This window comes from Agelaius phoeniceus, chromosome 18 (genome assembly GCF_051311805.1).
Source record: "Agelaius phoeniceus isolate bAgePho1 chromosome 18, bAgePho1.hap1, whole genome shotgun sequence".
NCBI lineage: Eukaryota > Metazoa > Chordata > Aves > Passeriformes > Icteridae > Agelaius > Agelaius phoeniceus.
Genome location: NC_135282.1, coordinates 8,589,999 through 8,611,450, shown reverse-complemented (window position 1 = coordinate 8,611,450; position 21,452 = coordinate 8,589,999). Strand labels below are relative to the sequence as shown.

The 21,452-nt window shown below is 41.0% G+C and overlaps 1 protein-coding gene across 3 annotated transcripts in view; it reads right to left on the bottom strand.

The window, feature by feature from the left end:
- Nucleotides 1-21,452, bottom strand: part of CLTCL1 (clathrin heavy chain like 1) — a 34,824-nt gene that overhangs the window by 12,826 nt on the left and 546 nt on the right. For all 3 annotated transcript variants that reach the window (XM_077188073.1, XM_054645841.2, XM_054645842.2), the window contains exons 2-17: nt 13,231-13,438; nt 8,938-9,206; nt 8,509-8,670; nt 7,944-8,057; nt 6,613-6,786; nt 6,137-6,334; nt 5,621-5,821; nt 5,346-5,498; nt 4,686-4,808; nt 3,736-3,873; nt 3,371-3,535; nt 2,815-2,995; nt 2,284-2,447; nt 2,004-2,129; nt 1,591-1,733; nt 758-992 (exon numbers count right to left, since the gene is read on the bottom strand). In XM_077188073.1, coding sequence (XP_077044188.1) covers nt 758-992; nt 1,591-1,733; nt 2,004-2,129; nt 2,284-2,447; nt 2,815-2,995; nt 3,371-3,535; nt 3,736-3,873; nt 4,686-4,808; nt 5,346-5,498; nt 5,621-5,821; nt 6,137-6,334; nt 6,613-6,786; nt 7,944-8,057; nt 8,509-8,670; nt 8,938-9,206; nt 13,231-13,438 — 2,754 coding nt within the window. The remainder of the gene's footprint in view (nt 1-757; nt 993-1,590; nt 1,734-2,003; nt 2,130-2,283; nt 2,448-2,814; nt 2,996-3,370; nt 3,536-3,735; nt 3,874-4,685; nt 4,809-5,345; nt 5,499-5,620; nt 5,822-6,136; nt 6,335-6,612; nt 6,787-7,943; nt 8,058-8,508; nt 8,671-8,937; nt 9,207-13,230; nt 13,439-21,452) is intronic.

The window sequence follows — 21,452 nt, the reverse complement described above, 5'->3', positions numbered from 1 at the left end:
TACTACCATTCTAATGCTGATAGCTGACATTCTCTGCATATACCAATATGGAAGTGCAGGTAGGAGGAGAATATTTTTCTCAGGAACCACAAGCACTACTGGCTTAATCTGACATTAAGCTCTGGTGTTCACATTGAGACCAGAAAGTATCTGAGAACCCTGAGAATTTCACCTGCCCTTGAAATTCTGATGGATGTTCTAAGAACAACAAGCTTAAAGATAGGAGAGGAATGCTATTGGAGTAAGTCCTTGTAGTTCAACTGTCAACATTTATTTTCCTCATTTCTAGTTAAGTATTGGAGCAAGTCTATGGGTCAATCACAACAAAGGAAAATTACAAGCCCTGTTTTAGTTTCAGGGAAACTTTTCTTTCACTGTAGGGTCAGGCTAGATGACAGCCTGCTCCTCCTGCTGAGCCATCAAAGTTCAAAAAAATCAAATTAACAAAGCTTTAATGGTAGGCATATTCATTACCTGGGCCTAATAAACAAATGAATTTCAAGCAGAATCAGTGGATGAAAGACATGGATTGTACTTCAAAGTTCCAGTTATACAATTCTAGTTTGGACATATAGCATAAGTTCTTCTCATCAGCATAAAATTTACTGTCTCCACATAGAAGAATCCCACCTGCCTCAACTCCTGAGTGAGACTGCAAGACAGGATTCTGCAAGTGTTGGACTAATAGCCAGACAGGCTTCCACTTCAGGCAGCAAGTAGTTCTGTAAAGCATGCTTAAAAATGCAGTTTTGCTAACCTTTATGAGTTCCAGATCACACTGCCCCCTCTCATAAGCAACGCAGGCCAGATGAGGGTCCCTCTTTTCACAATATTTGCCAACTACACGGCTGTCATAGTAAGGATTCTCACGAAGGAAGCGCTCTGGATTATTATTACTGTCAATGTAGATTTTGGCCAAAGCATTATGAGTTGCAGGTTCTTCACAGCCTTCATGAATCCTTGATTCAAGCCATGGCAACAGCAACTTAAGCCTTTGAAGAAGCAAACATTTTAGGTTTATAAGTCAGACTGAGGTATGTTTTACAGCTACCACTCAGTACCTGGCCTTCCCCTTCAAACAAGTCTGCTGGTCAAACTTAAAAGCAAACACAGACCAGCCAGTTATTTTTAATGAGTCTTAAATGAGTGGAAGACCTGCAGCTTAACATCAGGGACTGTTGCAGATACCCCTAGTTTTACAATCTCTCAACTCCTGTTGTATTAGCTGGCACCTCACGCTTCAAGCCATTTGTTCATTTTACAGATAGTTAGAAATTAATTACAGAAGCTGCTGTGGGCCTGCAGCTGACTGTCAAGACAGTTGGATCCAAATTTATTCCGAAGGTACATCCCATGGCTGGCTGTATGGCAGTGTCCAAAAGCCATGTTATACATGATGCACTGCTGTCAGGCATTTCTACATGACCCAATCAATCAAAAGACCGACCAGCAAATTTGAACTGCTTTTCTACAGAGAAACACAGAACAGTATCAGTACTTTATCATTCAACAAAACTGCATGCAATTCCATTTGTGTATAGCAGGGTCAGGGAAGCCCGACACTGGTGCCTACAGATGCATTTTCATTACCGATTTCTTTTTTCCACTTCAGCCACCAGCTCATCTGTGGAGAACTGCCCTCTCACCACCATGATCAAGTTCTTGATGACATCTTCAGAACAATCTACATCAAGAAGCCCTCCAACCACTGCTGGTATCCGGCTAGGATTCACCTAGAATAAGCCACCATCATTGAAATTAGTTATTAGCATTACTAATAATGCACCCCCAGTCTTCCATACGTGGAAGCTCTAGTTAACAATTTCAATTATGCTTCAGAGTGGAGAACTTTGAGTAACTAACATTTGAATATACATTCCAGGAATAATGTCTTTGTGATAGACAAAAGGTTAATGAAGAGCCTCTGCACTGGGAGAGTGAGAAAAAAGAGGCAGCAGCTTATGCTGTAGTTCCTTATAATGAAGTAAAGAGCAAGTCCTTACCTTCTGTACATAGATCTCAATATACTTCTGCAGATTATTGCGATATAAATACAGCACCAGGTCATGAACAAAGTCAAACCGATCGCAGACAATGATGAGAGGAAGCTGATCTGTGAGCTTTGCCTCCTGTATTTTGTGTGAAAGAGAAAAAAACAACAAAAGATTATTCACAGCCATGCCAACTAAACTTCCTTGGTGTTTCCCTCCATTAGAAAGCTATAGTTCTGCTGCTAAGCAAAACATACAGAAGACCCTTCAATCCCCTGGGCAGAATATTTACCTTCAGGAAGTTCTTCACTCGTTCTGGGTTATAGCAATTACTTTCACGACAGATTCTTTCCACTTCCTTTATCTGACCAGTCTTGCAAGCTGCCTGGATGTACTTGAAGTGAACATCTGGATCCTGGCTAAAGTTTACAATGGAACCCAAGAAATAGAACAGTCCTGGAAAGAGTCACATGTGTTTAACATTGTTAGAAGTGAAGCAAGTGAAGGCTGTATGGGCCTCAGCTTGTGACTTAAAGAGTTCAGCTTGGCTGACAGAGCAGCTTTCAGTCAACTGCAGGGAGTATCAGAAAGATTCTTTTCCCTTCTTTCAGATTTCATCTTGCTTTCTGATCTTTACTCAAGAGAGTTAAGAAACCATCTAGAACAAAACTAGCCCTAGAACTCACTGTGATGAGCTCACTTTCATAAATGTATCCTAAGATCCAGCCATGTGAAAAGTACCTGTCCCATAAAAGCTACAATCCTTACTATTAGCTTCAATCAGCAGCGCTTCCAAGTAAGCTGCTTCCCTCTAATACTGTACCTTCATAGCTTTTGAAAGATTCAAAAAGCTCCACAAGAGACTGGGTGCCAAGCTGTTCATGGTATTTAGAAGCAACTTGCACACAGAGCTGTAGGTTTTGCCGAATGTTGGCTGACAGCATGGCACGCAAACACTCCACGGAGTCCTCAACTGAGAGGGAGCCAAAGAAGTTCACAAGCCACTGCAAAGAGAAAGAAATTTTACTCAGTAACTCACACAGGATTTGACTGATGTCTAAGATGGGCCAACTAGACAGTTACTACCCCAGCCACTAGAGAGAAGTCTTCCATGAATTAAGACCAAAGATATAAAAACAAACACTCACTGTATTTACAATCACAAAAATGCATTTGGAAATAATATTTGAAAAGCCCACCTGGGGAACTGAGGTCAGATTTAAGCCACTGAAAGTACAGATTACAATTTAATCATTAACTGGACAAATGTTCTTGAATCACAGCTACTCTGCTACTTCAGTACCCACAACCCATTTTATGGCAGCTGCAGAAGTGCTGAAGACTGTTCACATCACTTTCTTACTCTGGACAACACTTACCTCAGGATTCAAGAGGTGAGTATGAACAACTGCACGTTTAATATCATAGAGATCTGTGTAGTGTTCCAAAGCTCTCTGGAGCAAGCCTGCCTTTTCACACAGCTGGGCAACATGAGCACGATCATAGTGTGTAAACATTTGGTTTCCGAGAATGGCATCTGCAACCTAGGAGGTTACATTTCATATTCACTGTCAAGAAATCAAAACTGCCAAGAGAATCACAGCAGCTACAAGTTGTTGAGAAGTCACAGCAGCGACTAAGTAAACTTTCATGTTACTAAAAGACTTATAGATAGCAGTATCAGACATCCTATTCTGTGCAAGTCCAGTACTGTCTCTCCCTTTTTGGAGGAACTGGGTCGTACCTGTGGGGCATGAATCAAATTCATTTCCAGGAGACGGGTCTGAAGGTGGCCTTCTGCAGGGCGGTTATTTTTCAGGGCATCCAACAAAAAGGATGTGCACTGCTGCAGAAGACTGTGCTCCATGAACACATCCACAATCTGTTGAGATTGGACAAGTTACAGAAGAGGGGTCTATATACACACATGTACATTTTTCTGTGCATACAAAAAGCCTGGCTAGACAGGTGTCCTGGGGTGATGTTATGATACTGCATCCCCTATTGGTCAGCTTTGTGCCAAGATCCTAACCTGTCTCAAACTGAGAGAACAGGCTATCACAGCACCTACCATGCTGCATTCCCTTGTTTTCATAGCATTACTATCATGGTAATAGAGAGACAAGTTTCACATTTCCTTTGTCTCTAGAATGGAAGAAGTGCATTACTCTGAGCTATTACGCCAGACTTTACCACCCACTGTTATTTAGTTCTAACACTACATGCAAAGTTCATCCCTTCTCCTGCTGGGATGGTTGCTAGAAATAAAGCCAGGACTTTTTCCAAGTAGCTTCATTTTTTAATAATGCAAAATCTTCCCTTATTTCTCCATCCATTTAACAAGAAGTGGCCAATGGCAGCCAGAACTGAACTTAGGTTTATTTGTTCATCTTCCTGTAAATTATCTGCATGAGGAGATACATGCTCCATTAAAGTCAACACTAGGATAGTAACACTTTATTGCTTAGACTAAGATTGTGCTAAGTTTACTATCAATAAACCAGAAAGCTTCCACAAGAACTTGAGAATACACGTGCCTCTAAAGACTCAATGAAACCAAACTTAACTAGACGATTTAGTCACTCCTCTGATCAAGATGACAAGAGATGTGAAGCAGCCTTACCAGTCCCCAGAATAGTACTACACTATTCCCTCTGCCTAGAAAGAGACCAGTACTCTTGTTGTGGGCATCACCTGGTTAATGTTAGCCAGTGGCTCCTCATCCTGTACCAGCATCTGAGAGAACTGCAGGCCTTGTTCTGGACTGACTCTCATCACACTTCTCAGTAGGAAGATCCAGTCAGGGGTATAGCCAACCTAGAGATTTCAGAAACAGTCATACATGTTAGGAAGCTTCACACTTCTGTTAAACCTTCAGATTTTTTAGCATAGGGACTATAAACTGTTGTGAGCTTGCAGTGCCCATCCTCCATCTTCCAGGAATTCTCAGACAAAAGCATTTCTAGTCTGTTGACACAGAAATTCAGTATTCACCTACTTAGTAACTGAACTTGTGCCAGGGCAATTCTCTGGCTATGTAAGAAAATTGCCTGGAATAAATTTTTCAATAGTCCTAAAGGCGTAGTTATCAAGTCCTAAACTTAAAAGTAGGCATTAAGCAATTTTTCTTTTTTTATGGATTACAAAACAAAGTCTGAGGAATTCTGGAAGTATCTTATTTTTATTCTGTAGAATAAGCTTAAGCCAGTCCATTAAATTAATACTTCATAAAATTCTGGATGCTTTGAAGTTTATTTTTTTGCAGACTTTTTAGACTGTAGTAATATACTATGATTTGCACAATGGACACATTAAACATAAGACGGAGCCTGCAGTTTGTAATAAATTATTTACCTTCTTAGCATACAGCACTATTTTCTGGAATTGGCCAGTTTCAGCAAAGCACTGGATCACTTTGTTTGGCACATTAGCTCGAAGGTAGACGCTGAGTGCAAGGGTTGGGTCAGCCGTCTTCACCAAGTCTCCCAGCTCCTCCGAGCACTCCAGCTGAAGTCAGAAGTGGTATTTTGTCAAGCAGAAGAATTCAGAGTTGTAGCATCAACAAAGTGTTGTTCACACTCAACTGTTAGAGGGCAACAGAAGTAGGCTAATGTCACGATTGAGCCTACCTTGTCTTCCTTCAGCCACTTCTCCAGAAGCTGTTTGCGGCCCTGCTGCAGTACAGGGCGACAGAGCTCCAGAGATTCAAACTTGTTCAGCTGTCCCTGGTCGAGCAATATTCCAAAGTACTGGAGCAGGGGAGAGGCCTGTCCAGGCTGAGCTGGTACACTCTGGAACTTCCTAATTGTATCACTGGTACGTAGAATTCCCTGAACAGGCACAAGATAGAGAGAAGCAGTGTTTAATTAGTGAAGACTGAATAGCATTAGTAAAAAAAGCAGGTTGAAGGATAAACTGAAGCATCTACTGTTAAACCTTCAGGATAGAGACCATCAAATCAATGACTTTCTAGCAGGAAGTCAGTGGCCACAAAAAGTCCAGTCTGGTTAGAAATGGATAGCAGACACTCCTTACAGCTTCTTTATGTTTTGAATGTCAAGTTCTGAAATGTAAGTGACCTAAGCAATCCACTAAGCTTAGGCAAGTTTCCATGATTTCTAAGCTTTACCTTTGGAGTCACTTACCTTTGGTGCAGATGCAGCTACTTTAGCAGCATCTGCATAGTTTCCTTGAGCAAACAGTGTGTTGAACTTTCTGGCAAATAACTCCTCTGCCCCGGCTAGGTTACTCCGTATAGCCATTCGCAGTCCCAAGTCAGGATTCTGGAGAACATTTGTAGCATAGTTCACAATGTTGTCTTCCTCAACACAGACAGAAAGCACCTGGAAAGGACAAGAGGCATATTGAGGAGTACTGTCCTTTCCACAACTACTATGAAATACAACAACAAAATGGCTGTGTAGCTCATCAGTGAAGGAGCAGATTAGTAAAAAAACAAGTTCTTCTTCAAGTAGCTCTACACTGGTAGACATAAAAAACTGATTAATCAAATAGTCACTTGCTCTCGTCCATGACATTGGTTGCATCAAGTCACTCCTTAAGTTTGTTACATTCCATTTGAACTTTAGAAGGCTCAGAAACAGCATGGTGGATTTGTTACCTGTCCTTTTTTGTTCACACCAATAATGCCTGAGGTAGGTTCGTGAGGAGCTGTGACAAAGATAGTGTCAGCACTAATACGGTTCATGTAGATGCACACTCCAGACTCCAAATCATACATGTGGATATATCCATACTTCGTGATCAGATAAATCACACCATGCTTAATTCCAATCTGCCAAAGACAGGGTTTTATTAGTAAAAACTAGTAAGATTGTAACACTTAAGACAGCTGCCTTTAGCCTAGTCACAAGAAAGCACTGCAGTGACATGCCTTTGTACTGACATTAAGAACAAATATAGCTTCAGGCTTCTTCCTTTCAGACTCAAAAGCAATGAACAGCTTTGCTGGCCATTTGCAGGCACAGCTCCAGTGAAGAGAGGTTGAAGGGAAATTAAAATTCATCTGCAGCAAAGAACATACTCCTCATCCTAATAAGCCAAGCTGAGGAGAAAAGTTTGGGCATAATTAGCATTCTAGTCTAGAATTAGCATTCTAGTTCAGAAATACTAATGAGATAATCCCATTCTCTTCCAACAAAGCCTACCCAAAGCACCAGCAGAATCTAAACCAAGCTCATCTACTGAGTACTCCAGTTTATCTGTCAAGTCACTGAAACTGGGGAGGCTTTCAAGCCAAAAGGGTCTTCAGACATAAAAGTATTCTCCTCTTGGAAGTCTTTGGATGTTTTATTAATTAAGCCTTAAGCTGAAGTATAGAGCCACATGAATCCTGCCACACATGCACCTTAGTTATGGGCATCTCTTGGTCTATTTATGAAGCTGGTCTATTAGACTCGTCAGCAGTCTTATGCTCCAAAATAGTCTGATTTTATGACACATTTCTAGTCCTAGAAACATGCTAAGTGAAATGTGGTCTGTGATAGCAACCAGCTCTGTTCTTTCCTGAAGAATCTCCCACTTATGCCCCAAATTGCCTTTTCTGTACTGCTGCTACTACAGGAGGTATGCTAATATTCTTATCTAGAACATGGAACTTTAGTAGGAAGCTGAACAGCCAAAGTGATGTTGGATACCTTCTCCCTGAACACACTCTCAAGGGTTTTTTTTTTGTGGTCTGTTTCATTGGTTTGGGGGTTTTTTGGTAGAATTTTTGGGGTTTTTTTGTTTATTAATTTTTTTAAATACAGGAGCAGTCTATGTATTTAAGTTATTGTTTTAATGTCCATGCTACCTCCCACAAACCCATTAACACCTCTCCCAGAACTAGGAAGAATGACAGCAAAGCACTATAGAAAGCAATCTTTGCAGCAGATGTCAGCTCCTTGCCAGACTATAAAGCTCATTTTTAGGGGAGGGTCAAACATTTACCTGCATTGCCACAGGAAAGTCTGTCTGTGCCTCAGGTGGGAAAAACACATCAACAGCTTTCTTAACAAATGGCTGATTTCCAGTAGCTGGCTGACCTACTTCGATTATGTGCAGCTAGGAAGAAAAGAGTTCATGTCACAAGATTGCCTGCAAGTGCAGCCACATGAAAGAAGTTCCTTTCCTCAGATATGCTACTGAAGTCATCTGCCACATTTGGCCAACAGTCTGGGGAGCTGTGCTCCACATATTCAGAATGTTAAATTTTCTGGAACCTGATAAATTAAAACCTGGGAGAAGAATAAAAAAACCTCCAAACAACCACTCTTTTTATGAAAGTGACTATTCCTATTCAAGACAACCCATTCACGATATTTTGAGTCACACTTGTCAATTCATCAGTTTTGGAGGACAAGACTAGTTAAGCCAAGGCATTTACTGTGGTGCTACCTCAGCCTTGCACAAACTGCTTAGCAGCTGTGGCATATCCAATGCTACTGAATTCCACATTCAGTTTGATGCAAACAACCTACCTATGGCACTACAGGAACGTAGCTGTAGACTTTACCTTGCCTCCTGCAGGACTCCTCACAGCAAAACAGAAGAGGGTAGAAGGTTTGGCATTTCCCTCTATTTTGAATTCTGCAAAAGCTGCTGCATGGCCTTCTATAGGTTGGGAGACTTTTCTGTCAACCGAGTACAGCTGCATTGCACCAACCACACGATTTTGCTAGAAAAAAGAAAGGTCAGCTTTTAGAGAAAAGATTTCAAATGTTTGTACCAAGACCCTTGGGACAGTAAATTCAAAAGCAGCAAATGCCTCTCATCTCCTCCTCCAACACTTGAACCAAACTAGAAGTCAGGCTACTTCTACACAAAAGATAGTTCTGAATTTTTTATTTACAGAAACCAGAGTTAAACTACAGCAGCTATTAAGTGAAGTGGGGCCAAGGCTCTCCCAATTACTTTCATAACATACTGCTGCCAGGGAACTTACCTGTGCTGAAATTCCTATCAGCAGCAGCCATTTTTGGTGTTCATCTGTTCTGTAATTGATGATTTGGCAGCCTGCAAGACTAGCATGTCTATCAAACATCTTTTGGGGTTGTGATTCTCCCTCCATGCTCCAGTGGTACACTGCTGTCTCTGTCACCAAGGCAACCGTATTCACAGATATCCATTTCCAGAAGATCACTTCCTCAGCCATTGTGTGGGCTTTCATTTTACTTTTCATCTCAATGTTAAAGATCTGAAGTGTTTTCCCAGCTAGTATGACAAAATCCAAGAAACATCACAGATCAATTACCACAATGGCCATCCTGTAGTTTGCCCATTTACAAGCACCCAGTTTAAGCCACTGTTCCAGTGGTGCTACAGACAGGGTTAGTGTCTGTCACATCTTAGTCTCCTCTGACACCTGACTCTTAATAGAATCCCCTCTCCACCCCAACACTTGTACCATCCCAAAACCAACACAATCTCCTTATGGACACTCACACAGACATTCCAACAACTGACAAGCATGGACACTTCAATTTACTGTAAGCTGTAGTAAAAAGACAACCTAAGCTACAGAGCTTGTATAAACTCTTGTGCTGCCAGTTGGCAGCACTGGTATGCCAAGTTACAGATGTCTAGTAGATGTCACTCAGTACAATTAATAGAAAGAATGGCTCCACTTTATGTCAATTTAGTAGCTGCTGTAGATGACCTGGACTGAGTCAAACAGCATGAGACTTGAAACAGCTTCAGACAGCCAAAGATCACAGCTCCCATTTTGTTTTCCTGTTGGATGAACTGCACACTGAACTGGATGGGCTTCGTACAACAAGTATCTACTGGAGAGGACAGTCAAACGCTCAGAAAGCCCATAGGAAGGTCTGGAGCTTTAGGTCCAGTTAAGATTACTTCTTCATGATTTAGGAAACTACACTGCAGGTTTAGGCTTGATTTCAGTAGTCCTTTTAAACAACCAGAAGCCCTATTCTGCTAAGTAGGCTTAAAACTAACTGAACCAAATTATAAAGAATAAGGGAATCCACTCCTTTCATGAAGTCAAAGTGATGTTTTATTTTACTGCAGATGAGATAACTCAGCTCTAGGAATATTCTTTTCTGTTCACAAGACACCCACTCAGACTGCTGGAATATTGGCTTGTAATGCCATTATTTCTATCCCCATTTCAGAAGTGTTTCCTGCTAGTAACACTTGTGACTGCCAAACTGGGAGTTTGCTGATAGATAAAGGCTGCTGGCCATGGAGAAATCGTATTCAGGAGTTACTAATCCCAAGTTAATATGTATCTTGAACTGCTCTATAATGTTTTAGCATAATTTATACATAAATTGATCATGTTAGTTTAATGCAATGCCAAGAGACAATGCAAGACTTAAGAGCTATCACATGCAGCATTTGCTGCCTGGTTTAACAGCATTGAGAACTGTCAACCTGATCAACAACATCCTAGGAGAGCTCGTTGGCTTCCCTGGGACCAAAAGCAGCCTGCTAATGAACACTTTGCTCTGCACATGCACTTACTGTGTTAGACAGATGCAGTAAACCTAGTAAACTGATAGCTGGAAACAGTGTATTTACTCTCTTGGACAACAATTTGTCCAGCAATGGCCTGGTGCTATCAAAAGATGGATTTTCAACTCCCACGGTGTGCAGCCTCACATGCAGCCAGTAGACAAGGAGTTCTGGAAGGGCTCTGGTCACCATCTAAACAACAATCCCAGAATACCCATACAGAAAAACTGCTCTTCAGGACAGACTTCCTGAACAGGAAGCATTATGCCTTTCCTAGGTTTAAGAACATAGGAGAATGTGATAAACAGCTAAGGGCTCATGCTTGTCTCTTTTCTAGATTGAATTTGACTGTTATGTCACAGTTGGAAATGGCTTCTACAAGCTTCACTAGGCAGTTTAGCCCTGGATGTTGGGAGCTGCAGAAACTACTGCTTTACAACTCCCTAAACGTGGCAACGTATATTCAAACTTCACAGTAACTAAAATTCATAGTAACTAAACTATTAAAGAATTATGTTTATATTGTATTATTTGGATTGAGAAAGCAGGATCTGCTATACAGTCATAGTGAGGGCATGTGTGCACTTGAGTCTTATGTCTACTTGAACACTTTATTACGCCAAGATTCGAGACAAAAAGACTTAAAAGTTTTTCTGATCAAACTACCAAACTGGTGAATCTATTTAGACTATACAGGTGCAATCAAGTAAGCAGATTCGATTTTTGAACATCAGCACAAGAACTTACATTACAGTTGACTGGAGCATGACATTTCTCCATTACACAAAGAATGGAAGCACCCTCAAATGCTGCATTCTCCACTTACACCCACTGCTGAGCACTCCCAGTACAGAGCAGTGCAAGAGGACCAAGAACACAAGGACAATGCATAAATCTTGGTACACCAGGAGAATGCCACATGCAATCCAGAAATGAAATTGTGCATACTGTACATCAGCTAAAAACAAGAACCATTTCATTTCTTTTTCTGAGGGTGGATTTCTACATTTATTGCTCAATAATCCTGGGATTACGAGCAACTGCCCATCATGGCACACTGAGTCACATTATGTAACCATTTTGACTACTGAAGCCTCACTCGATCAGCAGGGAAAAGTCTGGAGTGACAGACTGACTTAATCCACGTGTTATCATGGATAACATACTGGTTAGGTAGCTCTATTAACCCAACCTTTCGATCACTAGATTATTTATAGAAGAGATCATTAAGTTTGCAACACTTGACAACACAACTTTGCACGTCAACATAACATCATTAATTCAACCTTGTCGGTTCAGAGGACAGATTTACTCACTCTGAATGGACAGAACAATACTCCTTTTGAACAAGTCCTAACTGGCAAGAATAAAGCTATATTCTTTGAAGCTGATGATAATCCATTTAGTTAGTATATTAGTTTTCAAACCTGATTATGTAGTTTCCTTTTAAGAGGTAGATGAAGCTCTGCTAGTGTAGAGAAGGCACTTTCCTTGCCAATACAGTCTGTTTAAAGGGGTCCAAGATAAAGGACAGTAAACTCATAACAGATCTTAATTTTTTTTCATTATTACCCTTACCCATACCCAGGGTAAGGCAGTCCTTTGGAAGATGCATAACTATGACTATAGTGAAGTCAATATTCACTTTAGTTCTCACCTGATGTCAGTATAAGCCTGAGATCAAAGAAGAGAAGTTGAAGGTTTCACACCAGTTCTGAGGACAGTTTCTTGGACCCCCAAGTAATTTCACCATGATTTTTCACAATAAAAACCACACTTAAGCAGAAATGAATAGCACACAGGACATGCTAGCAGGTCTCTCATAAAAATATTGCAACTTCATTTTGTCTATCAACTGTACTTCCATCACATATACACACAAACACTAAAGCACACTCTCCTCCTTCACTCAGTACAGTCAATAGTCAAAACAGCCAAATGGTCAGAAACAAGCCAATGGAGAACATGATCATTGTAATACCAGTTGAGGATTAAGATTCCCCCACCTGGCCATGAAGTGAACTGTCAAATGGCTACCTTAAAGTTCAGTTCTTTTTATGAGATGGGACCATTCTGTACTACCAAACATACAATATCAGGACAAAGTTCACTCACCATCTGTTTAGATAAGATGCAGGAAGAAAAGTACATAGTCAGTAACAGTTATTGAGATTAAATACCAGATGTTGGTCATTTGAGAAAAGAGCCAGACATGAATTTAAAATTACTACTTTGAGCTCAGAGTGCTACTTAAAGGCAGTAACAACACCACAGGTAGCAGTAAGCAAAGGTCTTCTAGCTGCAAGACCTCATGATTGTCAAACTTAACATGTTTGTTATGTTCAAACTTTTACACTTACTGGCCATCCTTATGATATTATGACATCTAGTAAAAACTTCAGAGCTACAAGAAAGGACCAGAACAGGGCAGAAAATATGGCTTTACATCCCTATTCATCTATACAAGTTTCCATTACGTTTACAATACCTGTTTAAAGGGAAAGTATACCAGATGCTGACCTGGTCCTCAGTGAGGATAGGAGGCTGCAGTGCCAGGTCCAAGCAACTCACATCCACTTGGAGGCAAATCATCCATAGATTACTGAAAGATCTACTACCAAAAATACAGCATGCAAGTTCAGGCGAGAATTCTTATCCTCATATACATTCTTCTTAGAAAGTTTAGATAATTTTTAAAAGCATTAATAAGTAGTACAGCTAAAGAGTAGTTTTCATACTGCAGTCATAAAGGGTGACTCACCTTTGAGCGCTATTACTTTAGAGGCTGGATTCATGATGGCACTTTCTGCAGAAATTGGACGCCTGATGGGTGTTGTTGGATCACTCATGTCAATTATCACTACTTGTGCCTGCTCTCCTACTTTCTCCCTTATGCAGATGAACTTGTCAGACTCCATTGTTAGGGTGCTGAATCCAATGTTTGCTGGATTAATGCCCAAATTTTGGAGCTAGAAAGACAAGAAAACAGTACTTTATTATCCTTCCCATGTTGAAGGTCTAACTCAAGCCTCTATGTCCTAAATCTCCTCCAGAAGGAAATGCAAGACTGACAAGTTTCTCTGACTAGAGTGTACACTATTGAACTCTGATTTATCTTCTGAGTCTCTTTGTTCCACAGGCAAAGAACTACACAACTGTCAGTATTCAGGTCCTAAAAACATTCTGAAGTTGTATTATTGATGCAAACTAAAAGGAGTTTTAACTTATGTGTTTATTACTTAACCTGGTTCTAGTAATGTACTAAAGACTACACCAGCAGTGAGACCACTAATCCAGTTTTAGCAAAGCTGGTAAATTTGATGTTCAAAACTTAGGTGTTGAATGTCATTCAGAATGATGATGTTCAGCATCAGAGGGTAGTACAGAAAGAATCAATTACCCTTATGTAACCCCCTCCTAGCAACAGTGTAGAAGGAAGTCTACACAGCAGGTCTCAATTGGCCTACAAGTGGACTTGCTCATCTTACTTCACAGAATACCTAATTCTTACCAGTGGAAGGTAAGAAAGATGTGTTAAAATAAACAATCATTTCATCTCTCCTTGCCCAAGATGTCGTGCCTTAGGCTCAACAACAAAGGCAAGGGTTGTGATGCAGGCCCCTTCCAGCTGTACGTCCAGCTCTAAAAACATAACTTGTGCTCAACCACACAACAGTAAAAACAAAGCAGTTACTCTAAATGCAACCTGGAGTCATTCTGAGCTGCCAAACAGACTCCCCTACAAGACACCTATGTATATACATAATTTTCATCCTTTTGTGTTAACTTTATTTCCATTCACTCTCAATTTCAGTCAACAGGAGGAGGTGGTAGTGAGCAAATATCACTGTTCCATTGGTCCACAGTAAATCAGATTTACCTATGCAGCACAGCCTGGTTTGGTACGTCTGTAAGCTGCATCTTATATAACTGTAACAAGCCTGAGCACCTGCTTTATGCCCCAAAGCAATGCTTTTCAAGCACAGGAACTGCATCAGCTTCACTGAAGCTTCTCAAAGGATTAACCTATACTGCTTTTCAGGGCACTGCAAGTGAAAAATTACTGCCCTCAAGGAGACAGAAGAGAGTCTACCACCAGCATCACTGAGTCATTACACTCCTTTGATACATAGCACCAGGAGCCTCACACAATAGACTCCATCCCTTGGGCAAGAAGTCCCATGATGGCATCACAAACACTGCCTTAGTGTGTTTGAGCCGGCTGACCATGGCTTGTTACAGGTTCTGTAATGCTATTCAGTAAATCGTAAATTGGGGATGTAACAGAGATACCTCTCAGTGTGATGTGTCGGGACTGTGCCCAAGAACGCCTCAGGAATTGTTTGTTTCCTGTTGAGCTGACTAATGAAGAGCTATTCAGTTCAGTAATTGCTAATCTCAACAGACTCAACTTTCAGTAATGTAGTATCAGCCAAATGTATAAATGCATAAAAAGACATTTACTCATTGCCATTAGTGTTTCTCAGCAGAACTGAGAGCCATTCAGCTAACATCTCACTTCAGGGGTAAATACTTAATACACAACAGCAAACTTCAGCAGGTGCCATTCATTCCAAAAGAAAATCAAGGTTTAGGCACAAGGTCATCAGATAACACTTGCACCCAGAGTTTTGAAAACAAATCTTACAGGTAGGTGGCTAATACATGCTTCTGTGTCAGGAAGGAAAGAAGTTTTCATACCAAGACAACTTGTGTACCTTTCATATTTAACACACAATGTTTTAGCACCCAATAAACAGGCAAGTTGTAGCTCCACACACTTCTGTGAACTTGAACAACAGAAGAATAAATGACAGGCTCTTAATTCCACTGTTCTTGCTTGCTTGCTCTACACTGGACAATGTCCACATATTGCCACAAATTACATGTTCACCTATTTGACACTTATGTACTTTGATGTTGAGTATGTTCTGAGTCCATCTGCCAACAGAGTACAGTCCATTATAAGAGACTCATTAAGAGTCACAAGAGTAGTCAAGAAATTCAACTGCAGCACAGCTAAGTTCCTAACTTGATTTAATTAATCCAAATTCAGATGTATTTCCAGAGTATTGAAGCAGAAACACAGCTTTTTCAAGGTCTCTTCTCAATTAGTGTGCTTCAGTCTGACCTACTCTTCAAGAAACAGCCCCTGGACACTCATTTTGCAAAGTGAGAACCTTGAGGCATTTCCTTGAAGTTCAGCTTTAAACCCACCATTATTCACTTCAAAGTCTGGTCCCTGTTTAAGAAAACGTTTTGGGTATCTTTACTAAGACAAGTATGATTTTGCATCACACTCTGGTATGAAAATTTCCTGCTTTAACACATGATAAAATCAAGCAAAGGCTTCAGAAAACGTAATGCTAAATTCTGCTTGAGTATCACTGCCATCATTATTAGGGAAACCCATCACATCTTCTAAAGGCTAAATGCCAGTACTCCCTAAAGGACGGTCATGTGAATACTGCAAGCCTCAGTCAATGACGACAACACTTCACAGTTTAACAGTCTGAAAACACTGAAGACTGTTCCTACTGTTAGGGGAATGGCCTGTATCCTCCTGAGATATGTGAGGCACTGTAAGAGGTGTATTTCTTACTGACTATACAGAATAATATGAGCAGAATCCCTCTACCATCAAATAACATCTATCAGCCAGCATCACTTTTACCCTGGATGGGACAAATCTTCCATGATGATCTGAAAAATATTGTTCTAAAGCACCTTCCCCCCTTCCTCATGAATAAAATCAGCATAACTTTATTACAGAAAGTAGCAAGCACTTAGCCATGCAGATTAAAAGCCTCAGGTGAAGATGCTACAGATCATTACTGAGGTGTATATATATATATTAATTAGCGATTTTTCAGTTTATTTTCATAAAGAAGTGAATAACAGGCCTCTCAACTACTACTGATTTTTCATTTTTTTATTATGCTTCTTAGTCAAGCAGTACCCTCTCTCAAACTAAGGCTGTTTTCTCCTGAAAATAAAGATTCACCACTACACAGTCATTCTGGAGGTATTTATTACGATTTCCATTATTCCATTTACCATAATTTCCATTATTTCACCCACACCTTACTTTTGGGTAATCCAGTTAAGCCCTACCAAGCAGCCCCATGTAGGTTACAGCAAGCCTTGCTGTAGGGGAAAGGGTGACATTCTGTTCCACAGGTGACACCCTAATGCCTCTCCTGCCCTAACACCCATTAGCTACACACAGAGCATGGAACCATTTTCATTATCAGGCTGAATGAAGCAGATAAACAAGGACTTTTGCTTCATAGATATCCAGTACTACTACAGAGTGCATTAGACTCATTACTTCAAGCATTTTACAGATATTGAGAACTTACTGACATGGTAAAGATTAAACTAAGATGTATTATTTGTTTCTCAACATGAATGAAGACACAAAGATATTTAGGATGAAAGACCATTATTAATATGATATTTAGTCTTTCTCTGTTCTTTACCAGCATTGTACCATTTGCTAAGAAATTAAGTCAAGATGTCTTTTACACAGGAGCTTTACTAAATATTGAGCTTTCAAATGCATTTCCCTTACTGTGGAGTGCAGCAATCCAGGCTGAGCCAGCACAGACCAACTCAGATACTGACACCTCTAGTCTTCAAACTGAGCCTATTTCTCTAATGAGAAATAATTAAGCCTTACTGTCTAATCCTGACACTCCAGTAATTGGGACCTACCATCAGTTAAAAGGAGTCAGAACTCTGTGAATTTAGTATCTCTTCAGAGTTTAGTGTGAGTATCCCATTTCAGCTTCATGCCACATAATTCTAGCATAAATGCTTGCTAGATGTGATCAACTGTTGTTTCTAAGGCCATTAGAAAAGAGTAAGGCTTGGACAGAGGCTGTATGCACCCAAATAAAAACTGCCTGCTAAAAGCTCTGTAAGCACACATCTTTTTAAATGTAATGCAAACCAAGAATGCAGCAATAGCTTCCCATAACTCATGTAACTACATAAAGCTCTAATCATCCCCAGTAAGGATGTCCATGTAATTGTTGGACATTCCTGCTCAACTGCTCACCCTCACCTCATCTCCTGCTATAGTTCCCATTTTGACAGCTGAGGGACACCAAGGAAGTATGTAAGACCTAAAACATGCAAGACCACTGGTCGGAGCTGCAGTTGCAATCAGGCTTTCATCTAAAGTGACATTTACTCCCTACACAAAAATCTATTTCTGTATGTTTGTGATGAGGATTGGATCATCTATCAAATGAGTTATCACTACCATGTGAGGGGCACTTCTGAATCCAATGAGCAAACTGAGGCTCTTCATCACTGAATAGCTGAATCAAGTCATAATATTTAGCCCTACCTTTTGAAAACAAATCTAAAAAGTCACTTACAGCTTGCAAATATTCCTGAGTGCTTCTTAAGTGCACACGTCCAACCAAAGCAAACTTATGAAAACCATCCAGCTCAGTCATGCCTATTGCACAACACATAGTAATTCTTAATAAGACAAGTCAGACTATCCAAACAAAGTGGTTTTGTCTTGAAAATGATGGAAATCAATCTACATCCTTTATGCTTAAACCAGGATATTTTAGCTTGTCAGTGCTGCACCAAGATGTGCAGCACTTGCATACTGAGAGCATGTCATGCACCCAAGTTTTCTCACAGTAGCTGGCTGTGCTCAAGAGGCTGGATCGGTTACTGAACAGGCAGCAGAACGATGTCTGTGCATCCAAGGTTCCCATCTCGGAACCCGAGATCTTGCTTAAGCAACAGTTTTCCCCGTAGACAAGCAAAGATTTTTGCTAGTGAGAAAAAAGCTCAGAGGCACAAGGAGACAAAAGCAATGACTAAGTGAAGGAAAAGTTTAATTTTAGATCAGGAACACTTTGTACACTGGATTCCAGTAGTACTGCTTCCACTCCATCTACCAGTATATTTGGTCTTTTACTGCACTTCCATTGTAAACTGCAATTCCCTTGGAAGAGTTCAATCTGGTAAATAATTCATAATTCACTGCTCCAACAGAAATGCTGGAGTTAAGAACCTGATTAAATCACATTAGCTTAAGTAGTATGCACGAGTAACTCAGTGCAGCAGGACTTGGCATAGTTTGCACTGCTGCAGCTGGGCAGTCACCAGACAGATAAAAACTAAGTCCTTGTCTTATTCCCCTCCCTTGCTATGGAACTTAAAACTCCAATATTCTCTGGGGAAAAAATGAGCAAGATGAAAGTTCTTAATGAATTTGTGAAGACTAATAGTGACAGAGTTCATATCTAAAAATAACTGTTCAATTGCATTAAATGGAGCTAAACAAACAGACTGAATTCCTTCTACCACATCAAGACCTGGCTATCTTTTTTTCACTGCAACCATTCTCTGTCCTTCAGCTCACACACGACTTGAACACACAAGGTGTAACAACTTCAAATTTAACATGCCCTGTGACTGGCAGTCACTCCTCCTGCACAGGCTTGGAACTACTACAGTTAGAAGGATGATCAATGTAAGACAAAATGTTTACATTCTTTGTGCAGCTCATTCTGCTTGATCCCTAGCACTCCTCCAATTCTACATGGACCAAGATCACTGTTTCACTTCACACTACCATTTCTCCACTTCCAGCAAGAGAGAGTGGGAGAGAAGCGTTCAGTATTTAGCACTGCAACTTCTGTTTAGCTTCTCTGGAGGGCACTTTCTGCACGGTTCAATTCTTCTTTTAGTAAAGTACAGACAACTACCTCGGGAAGACACTGAACTTAAGGGAAATAATGTTTCATCAGCAACAGGCTGAACTTGGAATTAATTATAGCACTAACTGATATTCTAATCACTTACAGCTGGATTAATTAAAAAGGCTACAGGTAGAAACAGTACAGATTGAATTAAGGCACAGAACGATTTTACAACTTGGGATCACTGGAACACACAACAATTACATGGAATTTAAACTTTTTTGGCTTTATCATAAAGCAGCACAGTAGATTTACCATATTAATTTTAAATATGATAATTTAACCATAGTCAAGACAATTACTTGAAAGGAATGTGAGGGGGGGAGAGAGATTAATCTGATAAGGCTAAATATGTGTGGCAGTGTAGTATTATGAAGAGAAGGCCTAATGTCTTCACAAATTCTCTACCAGACAACAAGCACCACGTAACATTAATTCATGACTTTTGATTCTAGTTTACAACATCCAGTGAGTTAGAGCTGATATAACTGTACTGCAGATATCCAGCCAGAGCAAACACTAGGAGTTCCTACATTCCTTCCATTTTCCCTCCCTATTTATCCCACCATGTAGGGACAACTGCAGAAGCAGCATGAGGAGGCTACTGCATGCCTACTCCCAGCTACTACTGATTTCAGTCTGACTTTAGCAGAGTACTGCTTTAGGGCTTCTGCACTCAGCCTGGGGGAGAAGCAAAGGAATACACAGGAAAGAGTGAATGCTGAAGAAGTTTGTTCCTACATGCTAGCAACAGACACCCCAGGGTTCTCCCTGCTCCTCCATGCAGCTTTCCTGCTGAGAAAAAGTAACTCAAGCACAGGTTTAGCCTTTTCAATAAGATCAAATTGCTTAAGAGCAAAAAATAGAGTATGACTTCAGTACAAAACCCTTGAAAAGCAGGTGGGCCGGCCCCTCACCCAAACCTGAGGTAGCACAATGCTGATATTGGCAGTGCTGCAAGACACACAACACTGGTAATCACAGAAACAGTCATTTAACATGCAAAGCAGCACAGGACACCTCCTGCATATTAAGTGGGATGTCCTCACATTGCTATTGTATAGATCAAACACAATCAGCAGGATTGGTTATGCTTGCCAGTTTTAAATGGTAAGAACTATATGCTCTCTAAAAAGAGTCTGACAACAAAATCACTTTGATCCCAAGTTTCTTACCCAGCCAGCTGTTCTGCAGCTCTTACGAACCTATTTGAGGTTACTATAATCACTGCTAGAGTGGACACTGGCAGGGAGGGGGGGGGAGAATTCTTCACCATGTTAAACTCTCCCAACCCATGAAAACTCAGAGGACACAGGTTTGTCTCCTCCCTTGGACAGAGACATTTGATATTTCTGGAATTCACTCTACTGTTTTTTTTCTGGCTAGAGCTCCTTCTAGGGTCACCAGGACAGTTCTTCCAGTTAAGCAAAAAAATACATACCAAAGGGAGCTGGAAGTGGCCATAACCATTTCCCAACCTGAAATGCCCAGAGTGGCATGCAGTCCACACTGGGGGATGATACTAGTTCGTATTTTGAAATGGATGCCTGATTTGACAGAAAGGGGCGGTGCAGCGACAGAAGGATGACTTGCCAAGTCCACTTCCTGTTCTCTCATTCATTTAGCAAATTCCTTTAATTCCTGCCTCAAACTGCACGTTCAGAGACTGCTATTCTCTCACTCCATTTACAACCCTCCCTCACCACCAGGTCACAAGGAAACACATAAACCGGTTTGTCTGTGCTGCATCCATTAGCTAGGGATCTTTTCCAGTGCTGGCGTTATGGTTTTCACAGGATATTAAGAACAGAACCATGTCATTCCGAGGGAGGATTTTTTTAATATTGTTATGTTTGGAAAGAGGGACAGCGGCTGTGCAGCTTCCAAGTCCAAATGGTTTCTTGCACCTCATCTCACCAATTTCCTCACAGCTGCAGAAAAAGAGGTTCCCAGGAACCTTCGCGATCCAGAGACTGATGGTCGTTTAGGTGAAAGGGAAAACCCACAATCCGCCTGCAAGACTGCGGCGTCCACCCAAGCTGAGGCGGGGGAGCGCCCGCGGTGCCCGGGGCGAGCAGCGCGGCTCCGGCGCGGCGCCGCCCCCTCCCCGGAGCGGGAGGTCCCTCAGGCGACGAGTGACTCTGCACAAATCGCGGCCGCTCCGCACGCCGCGGGGACGCAGCTCCGGGGATGGAAGGATAGACGGACGGACGGACGGATGGATGAGCAGAAGCGGCAGCTCAGAGTC